We start from the raw sequence: 18316 nt of genomic DNA, 5'->3' as shown, positions 1-18316 counted from the left end.
TAAAATAACAATAACTTTGTCAATGTCGAAATATTTATGGACCTGACTGTATATATTTAAAATTCTAAATCACACTCTTGTCAATTAAAAATGTCCCACCGAGGAGCACACTGAAAAATAGCTTCAATAGCAGGTGTGATTCTCTGTTACTGAAGGAAGCTGAAGTGTCCACAAGCAGAATACCGCTAAAGAACCCAAGTAGCACAAGGAGAGGAAAGAATAGACCACTCAGATACTGTTGGACAAATAATGTCACAATTTGACATGCCTTCATCTCACTGTATGCATTAATATATTTGTATTGTATCCTGTGAACGGGTTTACCCTTAATCTCGCCAATTGTGTGCTTAAACTGAAACCATCCCAATCCTTGAGCGCTATGGTCATCTACAGAGACTGCCTGCATTTTTCTCCTCGTGCGGGCTCGTGATTCCAGACTCTCTACGACTTTCATGGTCATTCATTAGCAGCGAATATAAGGATGAATGGGATGTTTGTTCTTTCAATAATACCGTATGGAATGGAATGAGAGAGAGAGCGAGAGAAAGATAGAGAGAGTGGGAAGGGGTGTTGGTTGGGTAGGGCAGAGAAAGGGACTGACTTCCACGAGTTTACAGCCATTTGTTGCATAAAAAACGAGAAAGACAAGTCACAGATCTCTCCTCCGCAATCCCCCTCACGCAAACAGACTGAAATGTTGTATTAAGACAAAATCTGTAACCGTACAAAATTAACCCAGATTCACTTTCAAAAATTAGGTTCCTGTGGGCTATATGCAAACTTTTGTCGACTATAGCCTACGTAATAAGTTAATAGGGGAACAACCGCAAATAACGTTGCCTATTTTACTGCTGTAGCCTAAGCACGCATAACGGTGAGGTAGAAGAGCCAAGGAAAAGAATGACAGAATACAGTGAGAGAGTCTGGGGGAGGAGGGATTGACTGTTCTAGCATGTAGGTTACACAAGTACTTAGCTAATAAACAGATGGGACAGAGACGGGGGAGTGAAAGGAACGTTAGTGGAACAGAGAGCACCCTCTGTGTCTCGCCTCATATTTACTCAACGTTCTGCTGAGATTCCTACTGTCGACCCGCTGCAGACTATTACCGTGTGCCCACTGTATAGTGGGGTGGTAAGGGGTTTGTAGAGTTCTGTCCTGCACAGGAGTTGCAAACTGGTGGAGGTCAAGCTGGAGAGGAAAGTGTGTATTCCGGCCAAGGGTGTCGATAGAATAACAGTGGACAAGTTCAGGGGTGAGTAGAATAGCATATCGGTCTAAGCTGCAAAATATTGATGACAAAAACGATGCATAAAACAAGTAGCCTAGCTTGCTTGCTATAAAAGGGTTTTTTCGATCACTCCATTTGGTTTGGCTGTAGTTTACAAAGAGATTGCCTATTTACAATGGTGAGAGTTGTAAGAATTGACTGTGACTAGACTCGGTGATGAAGACTTTATCACCAAAACAAAACTTTTTTTTGAGATAAAGGAGTCAACGTAGCTGGGCTACTTGATGGCAGCCAACTTTTACTGTGGTTACGAAAGACTCCTTTGCTTTTCACTTGAGAACGAATCCGACTAAATGACAAGTCAACAGACCTACGCGTATGTTCAAGTTATTTTTTTAGCTGCCTATACTGGAATATTTTGAAAACAAATTAAATTTCAGGTTCAATGCCTGCCCTCTAGTAATAACGATCTTGTGTCCTGTGTCTTGTGTCCAGCACTGCTGGTAATCACGTTGTTATCGTATTGAAGGGCAACTAGCAAGCTATGGTGATGCGAACGGAAATTACTTTGGTTAGGAGTAGGTTAGTCAACTTTTTTTTTGGAATGTGAAAGATACAGTGGCTCTTTTAGGTGTAGGCTACCCGCGGAACACGTCTCACTCATTGAACTGTTCTGTGGTCACGCTGTATCATATTTTCCAAAGCTAATTTTAGGGATTTGCGATTAACAGCCGTGTAAAATTCGAATACAAGAAACGAGTAAACTCCCTATGGAACATGGCTGGGGCACAAACAAAACCTGAACCGTACCAAAATCTTAAAATTCCAGTGAAAATGTTTCCCTCTGTGGTCCGTTTGACTAGTGTCATCTGCATTCATTCCACATTTATGCAACTACTATAAATTAAAAATAAAGGATTTTGTTGTACAATATTTTTGAGTGTCAATATCTCTGGTATTTTCCGGGTACTTGAAGTGTCCAGTACGGCAAGGTTCACATATCTGACAGACTTACACCCCGTCAAATTATCACCTGGCGCTCTGAGTAGCCTAATGCCCATAGAATTCCTCAAGAAACATTTTTTTCAGCTTGTAAATATACTATGCTGTTAAATAAAACACATTCATTCTGACAGAATGGCTCTTGCTGTGTTAAATATTAATGTGGAGAAACTGCTGGGCCATGAGCATGAAGGTTCTGACTGGCCTCTAGTATTCCAGCTATTAAAAGTGCATGCTCATGCATCTCTTATCTCTGGCTCACTTTCTCTCTTTTTGTAACATATGGATGACATGCCAATCAACTCACTATAATGCAGTGTCTTTCTGGTTCACTCTTCTTTTTTACACTTAATAAACCTTTTATTTCTTGGACACATTTGAATATTTGGAGGTACTATCAGCTCTGCTTTGCACATGCTTTCTGTCTTCACAGACATTGAAGGAACAGAGGCAGCTGGTGTAACTACTGAGGCTGACTGACCGCTAATGTTCAGCCACAGTTAAACGATTAGAAGGCTTTATGTTTAAATATAGCCCCTGGAGAATATCTGGTCTACTTAGGCTTTACTGGGCCACCCTTTGCATGGATCTGCAGGAGGACTGACAGGTCAGATGAACTGCATTATGTCTATAAAGCAATATCCAGTGTACTGGGAGGAAGATACAAGTTGAAGTGCATTGACACTACACTTTAGGAGCAAAATACAATTTGTAAAATGGCTAAAGCTGCAGCTTGTCTTTTTTTACTGGAAAGTGTGACCTGTGGCTGTATAATGCTTTATTTTTAACACAAATCACTAGTTCTTTTTGTAATTACATAATGGGATATCATGACTCACCAGTGTTAAATCAACTCTTTCAGATTACACGTGGTCCTGGTTGGTCTCATACATACTCTGTTAGAGTTTAATTAACACTGGGGATTTTCCTGTGAAACAGATAGAAATAGAAAGCCTTCTGAATACCACTGGATAACGAAGGGAAGAAAAAAATATCAGTATACATGGCGTTGTCTGGTACCTAATGACTTTTCTGCTCAAAAAGTATAGGGATGGAATCATATTTTTCAATTCCAGTGCTGAATACATGTATATATATATGATATACCATAAGAATGTTTTTACATATGCCGTTCAAATTCTGTCTTATCACCTTCTGATGTATCACAGAGGGGGGAAAGGGTCTGAAAGATTAATTTGAGTTCACGTTGTTTACACATTAAGTCTAGTCATTGATGCTGTGCCATTTTCTAGGCAGGGATGCAATGCTATTTTTTATCTTCTTTATTTTACCAGCATTTGTATTGCTCGAATCACAGGAATAAAGACTATTCTTCAATTGGCCGAGGGGCAGAGAAACCTACAGCTCAGAATCCGTTTGCTTCAGAATTAGTTTTGCACGTCCATCATTCTCGTTATCGTATTATTTACACTAATATATGGCAGCTATTTTAAGGCAGTATTTTTTCGTCTACAGCAGCAGAGTAGACGAGGCCATTTGGCTGATGTTTGACGTCAGAACGCGACTCACGTACGTCTGAGTGTATGACCTCCCCCCTCACATACACACTGAAAACTGCGCCGCCCCTCTCCCTCCGACCTCAGTCCTTGCGTTTTCTCTGAGAACATAGCCGGAGACTCCGAGATGCGCCGTGGTTGCCAGCGCCAAGCGCTGCGCACAACGCAAACTGACCCGGTACAGTCATGGCTTTTAGACGGAAAGCGAGGTAAGCGGACTCTTTCGGGACAAGTGGAGAGCTGGGATGGATGGGGAATACACTTATAAAGCCCTGCATAGATTTATGTAGGCTACTGGATGGAGTTCGAACGGTGGGAGGGTTTGTGGGGTATTATCCGATAAAGCCAGCAATAACAAAGGCCTTTTGTCTACGGTCTGTTTGATCCATCATTAATCTTATGTTACAGGATAGGTGGTTTCCGTATGTCTCCCTAAAACAATTGATCAGACTCGCTTTCCTCCATCTTGAGGGTACACATCATAAACGCTGTAGTTTCGGGGACTGTAGGTAGTCATCGATAACGGCATCAAATTGATACTAACATCCACAAAACGCAGACGCAGAATCCTGAGTCGCGGTTATGTTCACAACGATGCGTCAAACTATTCTGCATCATTCGCGCGCAGGGCAAACAATGTAGACTACATGGTAAATAAACGGGTTATTGCAAGAGAAAAAGCAGAAACCGCTTGTTATGAAACATTCAAAAATACAATACCCATGATATAACGGTAAAGCACAGTGGTAATTGTGCAAGGAGCTACTGATAGCTTATTTTGTAGGCTACAGCACTGATTTGAAGTATCCTGTTCTGATGCAAGGCACCTATGACTCAAATGCTTGAGTTGACAGAAAATAGTCTGACCATTATATGTCATTATTTTGTATGTTCTGCAAATAAACATTCATTTATTGAGGCTATTTTGTTTCATAACTTCTGAATCCACTCCCCCTTTCTTTGCACTGGTGCTTGTCCCAGGAGGATGCGGTTACTGGGGTGTTATCGGCTGGGGCTGCTTTGGAAAGCCCTTCTGGTGTTCTTGGCCATTGTCTTTGCTGGGCAGCTGCTGGGGGTCATCTTCAGCAAGAGGTGAGAAATGTTCAATTTGGTCCATTCCTTTCATTCTTTGACATGGTTTCTGTCAAATAGGAAGCTCTGTTTGGCTTTCAATCTTATTTCATGCTTGATATCAACACATCTACTGGTTAAAGCACATTCAATCCCACAAGACTCTAAAGTTACCATTATGGGTTTGAGGGGCAGGAACAACAGGGACAGATTTATTTCCAGTCACCGTAGGTGTACGCACAGCTGTCAATGCTTAAAGTCCCTAAAATATGTCATTTTTTAAACGCAGTCTCTGCATTTAAAATGTATACTCTCCATTCTAATGCATACTCCCATTTAGTCACTTGTAAAACTGTGAGAGAAATGGTCTTGCAGGGAGTACATCAGTTTGAGGAAAAACAGCAGGCATGGAAAAACAGCAGAGGGAAGTGTGGCCTTTTTACATGAGCATTTTTTCATAATTTTCTTTAGATATTTTTTCTTGCTCTCTCAACATCACCACTTTACATTAAAGTATAAGTACCATGCATTTGTGCAATTTGTCACTGGTCCAAAACGTTGACATACATAGTTAATAGTAGCCATCACACTCTCGGGGAGAGTTATGGCTGATTGAGAGTAATCCACTGAGGATTTCAATTGATAGTTTAAAAAAAACATCCAGATGGTTCTTTTAATTAAAATATTGTTATCCACTGTGCGCTTGCACTTCAGTATCATTGAAGTAGCTAGCTTTCTGCATTAACTGGTAACAATTCCTTTTCAATTTAGCAGAAATAGTCAGTTCTGAGTACCAGTTTGAAATTGCTGTTAGCAAAACATCAGTTGTGTACATCAGTTGGAATAGTTATCTACCAACTGTGCAAAATGGACATGGGTGCACTCATGTAGATGGGTTGAAGGTGACGCAGTGGTGCTTTCTCAGCATCTTTCCTCACTAAGGGGCAACGCCGTACATTAGATGAGAGGAGAATTATCCTTTGAAAATATCTGCGTCCTGGGCTGTCTTTGCAACAGACACAGAGTCATCTATCAAATGACGGCTCTTGTGCTCTAGGTATTTATTTTATTAGAGCAGAAAAAATATTGAAACATAATTAAAATAGTGAAACATTGCATTGGACGACAATTAAACAACAAGACCAGGTTAAAACCTAGTATATGGCTGGACCTAACACACGTGATCCGACTGACCAATGGTGTAACTTCATAACTCGGCCGACCAATGGTATAACTTCATCATTCAGTCAGTCAGTCACAGACATTCGCATTTGTAGGGCCAGCCCCGCTGTTGCGGTCCAGCCAAAAATATTATTTTCTGGAAGAGAATTTCTCATTTTCAATACACTTTTAAAATATAAGCAACAACTGGCTGTGACATTTCTTTGGGTATAAAACAGCAGTACACTATTTTATAGTGTAATATTGTGTATAGTCATAAGATTGTAACCTTTTGACAGAAGAGGAGCAGTGAAGTTGCCCAGGCAAAATTGTCATTACTAAATGGGCGTTTGTATTAGATGTGATATTATTTTTTTGAAAAGAACATCTATACCAATAATATGTGGTTTGCTTTGAAATATCTTTATTTAACATATCCTCCCAGAATCTTTTAAATGTGCAATTGAAATTTTAATTAGTTCATGTTACAGAACAAAATTTCAATTGTAGATTTGAAATTTAAACTAGCCACATTTAACTCAAGTTTTTGCAATTTTAATTTATTTTACTCTTGCAATTAATCACAATCACTTTTTTAAGTAGTTCCTAAATCCTAAATACAATATATCACTTCAAAGGGTTAATACCGTGTATCATAATTCCTGAAGTACATGTTCATCCTCATTTTCTAGTGAAAAACAAACAAAGCATAACAGAACAGTCTGTTTTCAGGTCTGTGTTTTTTCCCTCACCCTAGCAACAGCAACACAGGTCAGGATTCTGCTCAGGCTGTGGTAGGTTTGCTGTCCACTTCTCCTCTCCTTCTGGGCTTGGAATTTTAATGTAGTAGAGAGGAGATTAGGTTTAGTATACAACGGTGCATGTATCTCTATTTCAACCTGTGCTGCAATGACTGCACAGTTCTTCTCTGGTAATTTTGGAGTGTGCACTTAAAATTATTATTATTGTTGTTATTATTATTATTATTATTATTATTATTATTATTTAATTTCCTTTCTCTGGGTTCAGTCCACTGTTTTTTTAAACTGCCTTTTAGCTTTCTTAAATTGTTTTTTTTCACAGCAGTAACTGGGGTCTGAAGCCATCCAATGCACTGTGCCTTGGGCATAATGGCTCACCAACTCTTATGACTACCTTAGTGCAGATAAGGGTGAGGCTAAGTTGGGACTTTTAAGCCTTTTTAAGCCTCAACCCCATTAATATCCCTTTGCCAAGAGGGGACAGCAGGGCTAAGTTGGAGTTACTGCTTAGTTGGCAGTTTTGAACTGATGTGCAAGTGCCTTTTTCTCATCTGATGCCAGAGCGTAAAATTTACTAGAAAGTAAGCTTGTGCGAATTTGTGCATACGGTACATTTGAAGGCAAAGAACCAAAAAAGAAAAACAAAATGTGGCTAAAGACAATGCAATGCAATTTTTTACGATAAAAATAGTACTGCAAAAAGGGAACTGTTTTGAGGCTTGTCCTGTTAAGGTTAAAACACTGGATAGTATAGAATCAAATCCTGATTACGCCAGTGTCAACTGTGGCTGGCAGCCCCGTAGGGCAGAATGCAGTTGGCCTTACTGTTGCCAAGGAAACTAAGGTTTCAGTCGGCAGGTTGTCCCATCTCATTGCTCAAGAGCAACTTGCCTGGTAGATTGGGTGCGTGCAGTCTGCCTGTGCCAGCTGTACACAAAGTGTTCTCTGACGGCATAATGACTGCACGGGTCAGCTGGTGGATTGCAGAGTTAAAGTTAAATGAAGCAGCGTCTGGCAGCATGTGCTTTGGAGAAATATGTACTCTCTCCTGAATCAGTGGAGGATGTTGAGTGCTGGGATGGGCTGTGAATACCAATTGGGCTGTCCAAATTGGGAGGAAAAAAATTAGGGATAAAAATAGTATTAAAATTTCAGTTTGCTTACATGTGACTAGGCTTGTGCAGTCGCCTCTCAACTCATTTGGAAAAACATGTTTTGATAAATACAGTTTATCAATGAAGGTAGGTACTGCTGGTAGTTCAGTAAAATACTGTGTTTGGTGTTATATATGAATTTTCTAAATATTTTCTTCTTTCTAAAGGGGCTTTTAGATGATGTTATATCCAGTTGGCTATGATCATGGCTACTTACTTGATAGATGTTTGTCTAGATTGTGAGTGGTAAGGAGTAAAGTAACTCCCATGATCCCAGGATTGTTTAAAATGTCTCAAAGGGGTAAGTGCACAATATACCCCTTTTATAGCACACCATAGTAGACTACCTTTATCAGACTCAGTATCACATTGGATAACACCCTCTACTTGGTTCTCATCAGTGTTGATGTCAAAGCCATAACTGAACAGTTTAACTGAAACTGAAGACAACAGTTCTATGTCTGTCCCCTCTTTGATTCTTTATGCTGTAGGAAAACTGTGGCTTTAATGTCAAAAACCATATAAGAACATGTCTCTATGAATAGTTCAGAAGGTGTCTTTTTGGTAGTAGTGGGGGGCAGTTGATATACAAAAAGCTGGCCGTGTTACAAAGTTTTACCCCCCTGTGCTTTGATCTCAGCAAACATTTTCTTGATATTCTGCACTAAACTTTTAGCAAACCTGTGATATAGGTGGGATAATTTTGCATTATATACCATTCAACTACAGAAATGTCTCAAATTTAAAAGGGTAAATTGTCAGTTACAAGTCTTTACAAACCAGCTTAATTTTTAATAATAAAGGATTTTTCTGATTTCAGTAGATGAATGCTGGTCATCTTGTGTAAGCATACATAACCCCAAAACATCTGTTTATCTGTACTCAGCAAAATCCAGATGTTCTCTTTGTCATGGACCCGATGCACATTTCCATGTGTATATATTAGCTGCAGCAGGCATGCTCTGCTGCAAATGTCACACTGACTTACTTCTATCCAAATATCATCTTTTATTGTCGGCTCTGAGCTTGTAGGCCCTAGGCATCTGTCTCTGGCTATCATTTTTACAATTCCCCAGTGGCACTCATGAAGTTCTGTGATTAATTTACTTCTCCTGGCTTCTAGAATCGTAACCCTGTTACACCAGAGGAGAGAGTCATTTTAAACAGGTCATTCAAAACATTTTTAGCATTGTGTTTTATATACAATGGCATAGCCATGAGCAATGTGCTGCATGATTGCTTCAGATCTGTTATTTAGCAGATTTAAAGAGGGTGAATATATCCATTTTTATTTATTTTGAGTTTATGGGTTTGGCAGAAATAGATATATTTTGTGTTGGTTATGCATAGTGTTATGTATTAACAAATGTAAATATGTGATTTGTTTAAAAATGATCAATCTGTTTCTTTTTAAAATTTGTCTTGAATTGCAAACAGGGTTATTTCTGCAACCATGTTCAATAAAACATCAGTTGAGATGTTTATTCTCATCAGAGAAGCACTGGAAGTATGTTTTACGTGTTAGATTTGTACCATAAAACAATTGTTTTTGAGATATTCTTTTGTAGGTTTTATTGGTATTTGACAATGATAGCATATTTGTTTTGTCATTGGCATCCCCGCATAATCAGAAAAAGGAAACTAGTCTGTTTCACTAGTTTGTGTGTAGAAAATGTGTGGAAAAAGAAGAAACTGCATTTGGGACAGAAATATATGATTTGCTTTATGGATTTGGATCTGTTATTCTGTGGATTTGAAAAAGTAATTTTACAGCAGCGATAGTAGTGCATTACATTTGTCAATCACGCCTCATACCTCCTAGTCACGAAAGCTGTTCTGTGCAGATAAATGACTGAAAACAGGTAATTTAAGGTCTGCTTCAGCATGCTGTGCTTGCGGACCCATGGCATAGCAGGAAAATTTAGAGATCTGAGGGTTAAGATTGGATAGTTGCTCAGGAGAATAAGGAACTGCGAGAAGGAAGATCACTCCTGTGCCCTGTGTGTGCTAGAAATGGATGCTTCATCATTTTCTGTAATTCTTAAGGAATGATACCCACACTCTTTTATCTTAGAACATTGATTCTGGCAGTGAGGGCTGGTGAATGCTGAAGTCATCACAGCACCACTGAACTGGGAAAAATGGGAGGAGGGGTAAGGGGGTTAACCTGAACTGCACCCAAGGGCAGTGAGTGCAGTACACTGGCATCAATGAGAAAGGAGAGCCAATAAACATGATGCCAGTGGCTGCAAATCAGTAGGGATGGGGTATGCTTATAACAAGCATTGCGGGCAAATATGAGGGTTACAGAAAATGTAGCAAAACTTTGGTTGCCTTGTACTGCCGGAAGAGGGATCAGCTAGGGAAGACAGGCACAGTGCATCTCATCTGATGTCAAAATTAAAAGGTACAGTATTGTAGGTAAACATATACAATGTGCTTTCTGTATTGTTCTTTGGTGGTGCAGATCATCTTCTTCATGAATCTAGCCTTCTCAATACATTTTAAACATTGATGGTTCATATCTGATATATGAGTGAAGGAATACATTTTCTCCAACCCTAATAATTAAATTTCAAAGTGAAATCAGGAGCTGTGGTCATTTCAAGTATAGTACAACTGGTTCTCGGGTTTCTTGTTAGCCTGTGAAATTTCTGTACTGTAGTAATAACCAAAGATAATAAAGTCTAAAGGTCTATGGTAATCTTTATTTAATCTTGTGGTGTCTCTCTTCTTCCTCTCTTTCTCACTCCTCCCCCTCCCTCCCTCCCTGCTAGCAGTATGCAGCCTGAAAGGCCCAATCCTCTGTTCTCCCTTTCCCCTCTGGACTCTCAGGACTCATCCCTTGGTTCCTGCCGGCCCCATACCCACGTCATGTTCCTGAAGACCCACAAGACAGCCAGCAGCACTGTTCTCAATATGCTGTATCGCTTTGGGGATGAGAGGAGCCTACGCTTTGCCTTGCCTCTGGGGTACCAGTTTGGCTACCCATTGCCCTTCAATGCCCACAGGGTAAAAGGCTACCGGGGACCACATGTTGTGGACTTCAGCATCATGGGCAACCACATGCGCTTCCACAAGCCAGAGGTACAGATCTCAGAGTGGTTGTGGTTCTTGTTAAACTGCATTGGCTTCTGATGGAATGTGGTACACAGGTTGAGGCATTTCTGTAATGGTTGACTATAAGGGTACTTTATATGAACACTTGTAGTATGTTAGTAATTTTAACCAAAGATAATAAAGTCACAGAGCCGAGATTTCAGGTTTGGTACTTTTGGGGTTGCTGAGTGGTAGCTGATATATTTAATGGTAATTATGATACAAGCATGTTCTTGTCTGGTTACATTCCTCTTGTTTTTTTTCTCCTCTTTGTAGGTTGATAAGGTCATGCCCAGTGATACCTTCTATTTCTCGATTTTGCGTGACCCAGTGGCCCTGGCAGAGTCCTCATATGCGTACTACAAAGCTGTGGCCCCTGCCTTCAAGCGAGCAAAGGGGCTGGCGGATTTTGCAGAAGACCCCCAGCAGTTCTATGACCCCCGTCTGCGCAACAACCACTATGCTCGCAATCTCCTGTGGTTCGACTTTGGCTTGGACCACAATGCCAATTTCTCTGAGTCCCTGGCCCGGAAAGGAGAGTTGGCTGTGCGTCGGGCCTTCAGTCTGATACTGCTGTCAGAGCACTTTGACCAGTCAATGGTATTGCTCCGCCATGCCCTCTGCTGGCCACTGGATGCAGTAGTCTCCTTTAGCTTGAATGCACGGCAGCAGAAGAGCAACAAAGGGAGCTCAAATGGGGGCTTAGGACTCTCAGATGAGCAGAGGCGCAAACTCAGAGAGTGGAATGCACTGGACTGGCACCTCTACCAGGCCTTCAATCACACCTTCTGGGAGGAGGTGGAGAAATTTGGGAGGGCAAGGATGGAGTCGGAGGTGGCCCTCCTGAGGTCTCGGAGGGATTTGATGGCACGTGTCTGCCTGCGGGATGGAGGGCGGCCAGTAGAGGCCAGTCGAATACGGGACAAGACTATTCGGCCCTTCCAGAGTGGCCTGGTTAAGATACTGGGCTATGAACTGCAGCCAGGGCTGAACAATGCCACCAACCAGGCTTGTCTGAAAATGATCAGGCCTGAGATCCAGTACAAGGACTTGCTAGATGCTCGACAGTTCCCCAGATCCCCTCAGCCTGCAGCTGCTGGTGTAGCCCCCTATAAAAAGGAGATGGGTCATCCCAGAATGATGGAGCGTGGTGGTATGAGGGTGGGGGAGAGGGAGAGAGAATGGGACAGGAGCTGGGTGAGTCGCAACCAAACCTCATCATTAAGCGCCGGGAAGGGGCAACTGAGATAGCTCTATCCGAGAGGATGGGAGTGGCACATACTGCTCCTGATTAGTGTGTGCAACTCATACAAATGGAGATTATGTACAGACACAACTATGTAGGAGAAAGGCTCACAGGGCAATAAACACCCCCTACACACACACACACACACACACACACACACACACACTATGGGTCTGTGTTCCATGGTCTTAACTCAGAATATCTCTGTGTTGATAACATCACACGTCCCACAGGCAACTCCCAGTTGGGGACGACTGTGGAGTAAATGGAGAATGACCAGCAAAAACAGTCCAGGAACCCATTCTCCCTAGCTACCACCAGCTGCGATTGGAAGAGACTGAATATAGCACTTCAACTGAGGTACATTCTGCCTTTCAGCCAACAGCTCAAACCTGGAGCTGTGCAGTGTTCAGGTCTAGCGAAAGGAGTGGGGATAAATGTGTTAATCTGCCAGTGAAGAATGTAGAGCTGGCTGGCACAGTGTTTTCAGTGTGTCTCTGATTACATGAACTGCTGTTTATCAAGGCTGACATTTAGAAAGAGACATACATTCAAAAATATGTGCAGCGAGGTACCCTCATGCCAAACAACTGAATTAATGCCTAAAATGCATGCTCATGCTTCTGTGCTTGGCATTATAGAATGCCTGTTGGAGGTCAGCGAGGGAAAAAAATTATGCGTTGTCATCTGCCAGACTAAGGATGCCACAGCACCCACAAATCCTTAAAAAATGGGATTTGTTGCAAATGGCACCAGCCACAGGTAACAATCCTGGTAGCCTTCATGGCTATAAAGTTGCAACATAGGGGGGCATAGGCATGTGGGATTAAAATCCCTAGTATGATTCTCACTGGTTATATAACATCAGCAACTCGTCATATTTAACTTGTTATGGCATATAAGCTATGGCTGATTTGCTGTCAAGTCCATGGACATGGCAGGCTCAATCAGTCACACACTGTAATTAATTAATTTATCATTTATTTTTTGTTTTACTGTCATGCACTACATTTGAAAAGATTCTGGTCAAACAGGTTTTTTGTGAGAGGCGTATACACAAGCTCTTGCAAAAATGCATTGTCCTGTGATTGTCCACATACAGCCCTTTTGACTGGTACCGATAAAGGATGATTACTGTGCCCTTATCCCATGACACAGAATTCTCACATCTAAATCAGTAAGTCTCCTAAACCTCTGAATCTGTGCAAACGTATGGTGGTAGTCTAAATCCTCCAATGAGGTAGTCAATCCACTCATAGTATTTTTAAATGACAGATGCAGTGAATTGTGCATGTATAGTTTTGACAAACGTGATGTATATTTTGCCTTTTTCCACATGCATCTTGGAGTCACCATTTAACTTACTTAAGTCAGCAGTTGGGTTTCATTTCCTGGCTTCGACAGGGCAAACTAGTCTAGAAGTACAAGCTGTGAACTTAAAGCCAAAAAGCTTGCAGGGTTGCTATTTCTGTTTCCATTGCTTTTCATTTCACAAAACCACTCCAAATTCTGCCCTTCACCAATTGCAGACAATTGCGAGATTGAGATGCATAAAATTTCCTCAGTGGGATAGTGGACAATCTACCAATATAGAAGGTAACTTTTACCTGTCCTGAGACTTGCCTGTTCAAATATGTGCTCATTTCTAGAAATAATCACAGAAGTCATTGTGTTGAATGTTCCCACTTATATTTGTTGAAAAGGGGACGTTTGCGTGTAAACATGTTTGATAGTTTGGTTAACCTGAACACCAACTGAACAGCTGTAGGAACCAGGTGTGAACTTATAAATGAACAGCTGTATTAATACACTACATGGTCAAAAGTATGCTGACATCGAACATCTCATCCAAAATTATGGGCATTAATATGGATTTGGTCCATTGTTTGCTGCTATAACAACTTCCACTCTTCTGGGAAGGCTTGATACTAGATAATGGAATATTGCTGCAGGGATTTACTTCTATTCAGCCAGAAGAGCATTAATGAGGTTGGGCACTGATTGGGCGATTAGGCCTGGCTTGCAATTGGCTTTCCAATTGATCCCGAAGGTGTTGGATGGGGTTGAGGTCAGGGCTCTGTACAGGCCGTTCAAATTCTTCCACACCATTCTCGACAAAACCAATTCTATATGGACTTTGCTGTATGCCAGGGTGCATTGTCATGCTGAAACAGGAAAGGGCCTCCCCCAAACTGTTGGGGAAGTACAGAATCATCTAGAATGTCATTGTATGCTGTAGCATTAAGATTTGCCTTCACTGGAACTGAGGGGCCTAGCCAAAACCATGAAAACAGCCACAGACCAAGGGGTGTCCAGCTACTTTTGGTCATTTAGTGTAGTTAGGTCCACTGAGCAGGCCAATCAGAGGAAAAGTACATTCTTGACTAAATTCAATAAGAATGTACTTGATTCTTGAACCAAACAAAGAGCAGATTAGTTTCAAGAAGTAACACAGGCTATCCACCATATTTAAGGAAATATATGTAATTGGCAGGGCATAACTTGGACATAAATATCTTTATCCTTGCTTCCCAGTGGGAACTCCTTCCCCCCAACACACACAATATTTGTGTAAAAGTTTTCTTATTCATAATTACAGAATTCATTTAAAAAAGTATTACTTTGTGTTTTTCAAACATTGAAAAAAATTGCTCTGATTTTCAGACTGCATTAGTAAATTCTAGTTATAGTCAGTGGGCAATAATTGTTATATACTTTCTGGTACAAATCTACAACGATACTCACTCATATCAACCAAGAAACCTTTTCAGTTCAGCACACAAAGTTATTTTTGCCTTAGAATAAGACACTTTGGAACAGGGCTTTAAATGATAGCTTTCTGTATTTATTTTGTTTTTTAATATCTTGTACATATCTACCGTATTTATTTTTTCTCAGATGGGAAGTATTGACTTTCTTGCTTGAGATGCTCATGTGATGTATAGCCGTTCAAATGTCAAACTGAAAATGCACTATGTAGCATTTTATGAACACACACACACACATACACGAGCATGGCCGACTTGTCTTTGCTTGCATCTCCAGAGCAAAGTTCACACATAGATACACAAGAAATTTATACTTGTTTGTATGTAATATTAACAGTAATGCACATGCATAAATATGTAAGGCTACAGAGCTGACAGACAGTTAAGTATTTATACATAAATTCAGAGGCACATATACACAAACACACATGGCACTATACCATTTTATCAGCACGCATCACCTTCATGACCTCATTCACCTTCAGTATCTCTCATATCAAAGGTTCTGATCATTGTAATTCATTCTTTCGGACCTCAGTTGTCATGTGTAATGCATTTTTAGACATTGGACACCAGCACCGTTTTACTGTAAGGGTTGAACCTTGGACATGTTCGAGTTTTTGGCAATACTACACGTTAGTGCTTTGGCAGTAAACAAAGAGTGAGAGAAAAAAAATGTTGAAAGAGTCATATACCTCAATGCATCTTGAAAAACAAAATATTGAAAAATATTAAAATGTGTTTTCCATGTTACTTTTTACTTGGTTCAGCTACTGGTTAGTTTACATATTTTTAGTGTTCTATTAGAAAGTCTTATTTTAATTGCTCCTTTTGATAAATTTATGAAAATCAAAGCTTTATCCTGTAGAGACCATGACAAGGTGGGGCTGTGTAAAGGAATAGATGGGGAAGAACTACAAGAACCAGACCACCTTTACACCTGCTTCAATAGCAACTTACAATTGGTATTTATATGGCGTTGACTAGACTTTTAGAATATGCTGCTTTATATACTTGAGGATGGTAAATACATGTAATTAACATAACTAGTCAACAGAAATGCAAGCCACCATCTGTACATGTATTTAAAGAGAGCACCTTTGCATATATGTAAACAATGCAAGTGGAAATGCAAATAATGTACAACACAAAATAATTTTCAATCAAAATTGAGCCTCTTTTGTCCTGAGACATAACATTAAGTGTTATATAATCTGTGTGTATGGGTGCATTTTGGGGCAGGTCAAATTCTACAGGCTTCTGCAAAAACTTTGTAGAGTTCAGTTAGAAGGAATCTCCTCTGTTTCATCATTTGCTTAACCTGTGGTCATTTACTAAGGAATAATTGTGGAGACAATACATATAATACATTGACTGAATCCATAAGACGTTTTATGAATGATTCCTGTATTTTTAAATGTAGGAGGCTACAACATCTGCATAGTGTTGTAAAAATCTTAACTTCTAATACCTAACACTTTTACAAAAATGTAACTTGCTACACTTACTGAAAAGAAGTGCTCTTTTTTTACATATACTGTGCTGCATATCAATGTGTTTGATTAAATAATTGGGCGTTCAGGGTGGGATGAATGTTAGCAGAGTAAGACTGACAATGTGTTTGCAATCTTTGGGACTGCTTTTACAGTAAATACACCAAAGAGTATTTCACCTTCCTCTTTCGGACAGTTGTTGAATTGAAATTACTGTGAAATTTTGCCTGTCAAATTGATCAGGTTTTTTCTTTTTGGAAAGAACATCTGATAGAAATAAACATGAGCTAGTATTATAAGCAGGTACTACCACTGATGACTTGAATAGATGATGTGACCATGTGGTCATAGCAGGTTTATTGTATTTTACTTGGTTACAGTAGGATGCAAAAATATATGATGAATAAAATGGTAGTGAACAGGATGGAAATAAGGCTTGCCTGTATTGTTATGCTGGAGCATTTTTCCAGTGAACCCATATACGGGTGGTGTTCTTTCCTTACTACAGTTCTCAATATGTGATACCTTAATTTGAAAGTAGGGATCCACCAAATCCATGAAGATTTGAGGTTGAGGTACTGACTAAATAAGAAATGTAGCACTAAAGATACATTTTAATCATTGCAAAGTTTAAAATTTGTCGACCATATTTTAAAGAATGAATGAACCATTCACACATATACATTGCTTTACTTTAAAATGTCTCACACTGAAACTATGGTTCTGCAAAGCTCAGCTGATTTAAGAATTGTATACCCACATGCGCAATATATGATGTAATTTTGCAAGCAATCCATTTACAAATGATTCCCTAACATACATCATTACAGCTGTAGACACATCAGGTTATCCTGCCCAGACTAGAAATGACAAGTTGATATTTTGTATCACTGGTAGCAGTCCTGTAAATTCCATTCTGCTCACAGCAGTAGGCTTTGTATCCATGACTTGCATTTGCTGCTGTCTAGTGGAATGAGGGAATGTTCATGAGCCAATCACTGGTCAAACAAATAAAGTACTTTACAGTATTTTAGTCACAGTTATTTTGGTAACAGTGCAGTTAATTTTATTGTTTTGTGGTTTCTACTGCAAGGTAATACAGAATTCCATTTCACTATTTACTCTCTTAGTAAAATAATTGCCAGACAGTCATTTTAAATTGTTGTTCAGGCAACAATCAAAATTATATCATATCCATCAAGGGTATCCAGGTTTATTGTTGCAGAACATAAACCCAGATCAGCATCAAGTACAAAGTAGTTAGTTCAACTCACATAAATCTAGGTTTCAGTCGAATCCAAATCCCTCTAAAAGATGTTGCCATTTATTCCAGTTCAAAGTCAAATGCTAGATTTGGTGCATCCTTACTCTGATATGAAGGAAACAAAGCATTTTAAATCTTATTTCAGTCCTATGAGAGCAAAAGAATACCATGATCACACCTTGTTTTATTTAATGAAATTGGCAGATGGATTTCAGCAAATGGCATATCTTCTTGTTTACTTCACTTTTGTTACTTGAAAAATATGTATGCCTGGTATAAAACCTTGGTACAGTGTGTATATCTGTGTTTGTTGGTTTTAAGTTGTTTTTCTTGTATCCATTTGAAATAAAAACCTTTTCTGAACTAAATTCCTAATTTATTTGTTGTTCCTGTCTCCATAATCTCTCTAGTTCTAATGTAATCTCAGTTGATTGAACTATTCACACAAAAACTAACTGAAGGCATAGCTTTTCAGGTTGTAAATCAGCCATCAACAAGCCACAACACACTACGTTTGTTCAATAATCTGATGGTACATAAGAATAGAAA

General features: G+C 39.7%; 1 protein-coding gene across 4 annotated transcripts; it reads left to right on the top strand.

Moving 5' to 3' along the window:
- The first annotated feature begins 797 nt into the window (after positions 1-797).
- Positions 798-18135, top strand: gal3st4 (galactose-3-O-sulfotransferase 4). Of its 4 annotated transcripts, none has more exons than XM_064328509.1 (5): positions 798-1255; positions 2667-3959; positions 4732-4842; positions 10675-10984; positions 11273-18135. In XM_064328509.1, the coding sequence occupies exons 2-5, from the start codon at positions 3937-3939 to the stop codon at positions 12245-12247; spliced, it is 1419 nt and encodes a 472-aa protein (XP_064184579.1). In that variant the 5' UTR covers positions 798-1255; positions 2667-3936; the 3' UTR covers positions 12248-18135. The 4 variants fall into 4 exon arrangements, with proteins under 4 accessions (XP_064184579.1, XP_064184581.1, XP_064184580.1 ...); XM_064328510.1 differs by having other exon boundaries at positions 819-1255; positions 10678-10984; XM_064328511.1 differs by lacking the exon at positions 2667-3959 and having other exon boundaries at positions 802-1255.
- Positions 18136-18316: the final 181 nt, after the last annotated feature.

Source organism: Anguilla rostrata, chromosome 3 (genome assembly GCF_018555375.3).
Source record: "Anguilla rostrata isolate EN2019 chromosome 3, ASM1855537v3, whole genome shotgun sequence".
Taxonomy (NCBI): domain Eukaryota; kingdom Metazoa; phylum Chordata; class Actinopteri; order Anguilliformes; family Anguillidae; genus Anguilla; species Anguilla rostrata.
Note: the sequence above shows the minus strand (reverse complement) of the source record. Positions and strands in the feature narration are given on the sequence as shown.

Bases quoted from the DNA above. Each gene is read 5' to 3' on its own strand.
- gal3st4 (XM_064328509.1), top strand. From the start codon at position 3,937: ATGGCTTTTAGACGGAAAGCGAG. The intron at 3,960-4,731 runs GTAAGCGGACTC...TGCTTGTCCCAG, and splicing joins GCTTTTAGACGGAAAGCGAG to GAGGATGCGGTTACTGGGGT. The intron at 4,843-10,674 runs GTGAGAAATGTT...CCTCCCTGCTAG, and splicing joins GGGGTCATCTTCAGCAAGAG to CAGTATGCAGCCTGAAAGGC.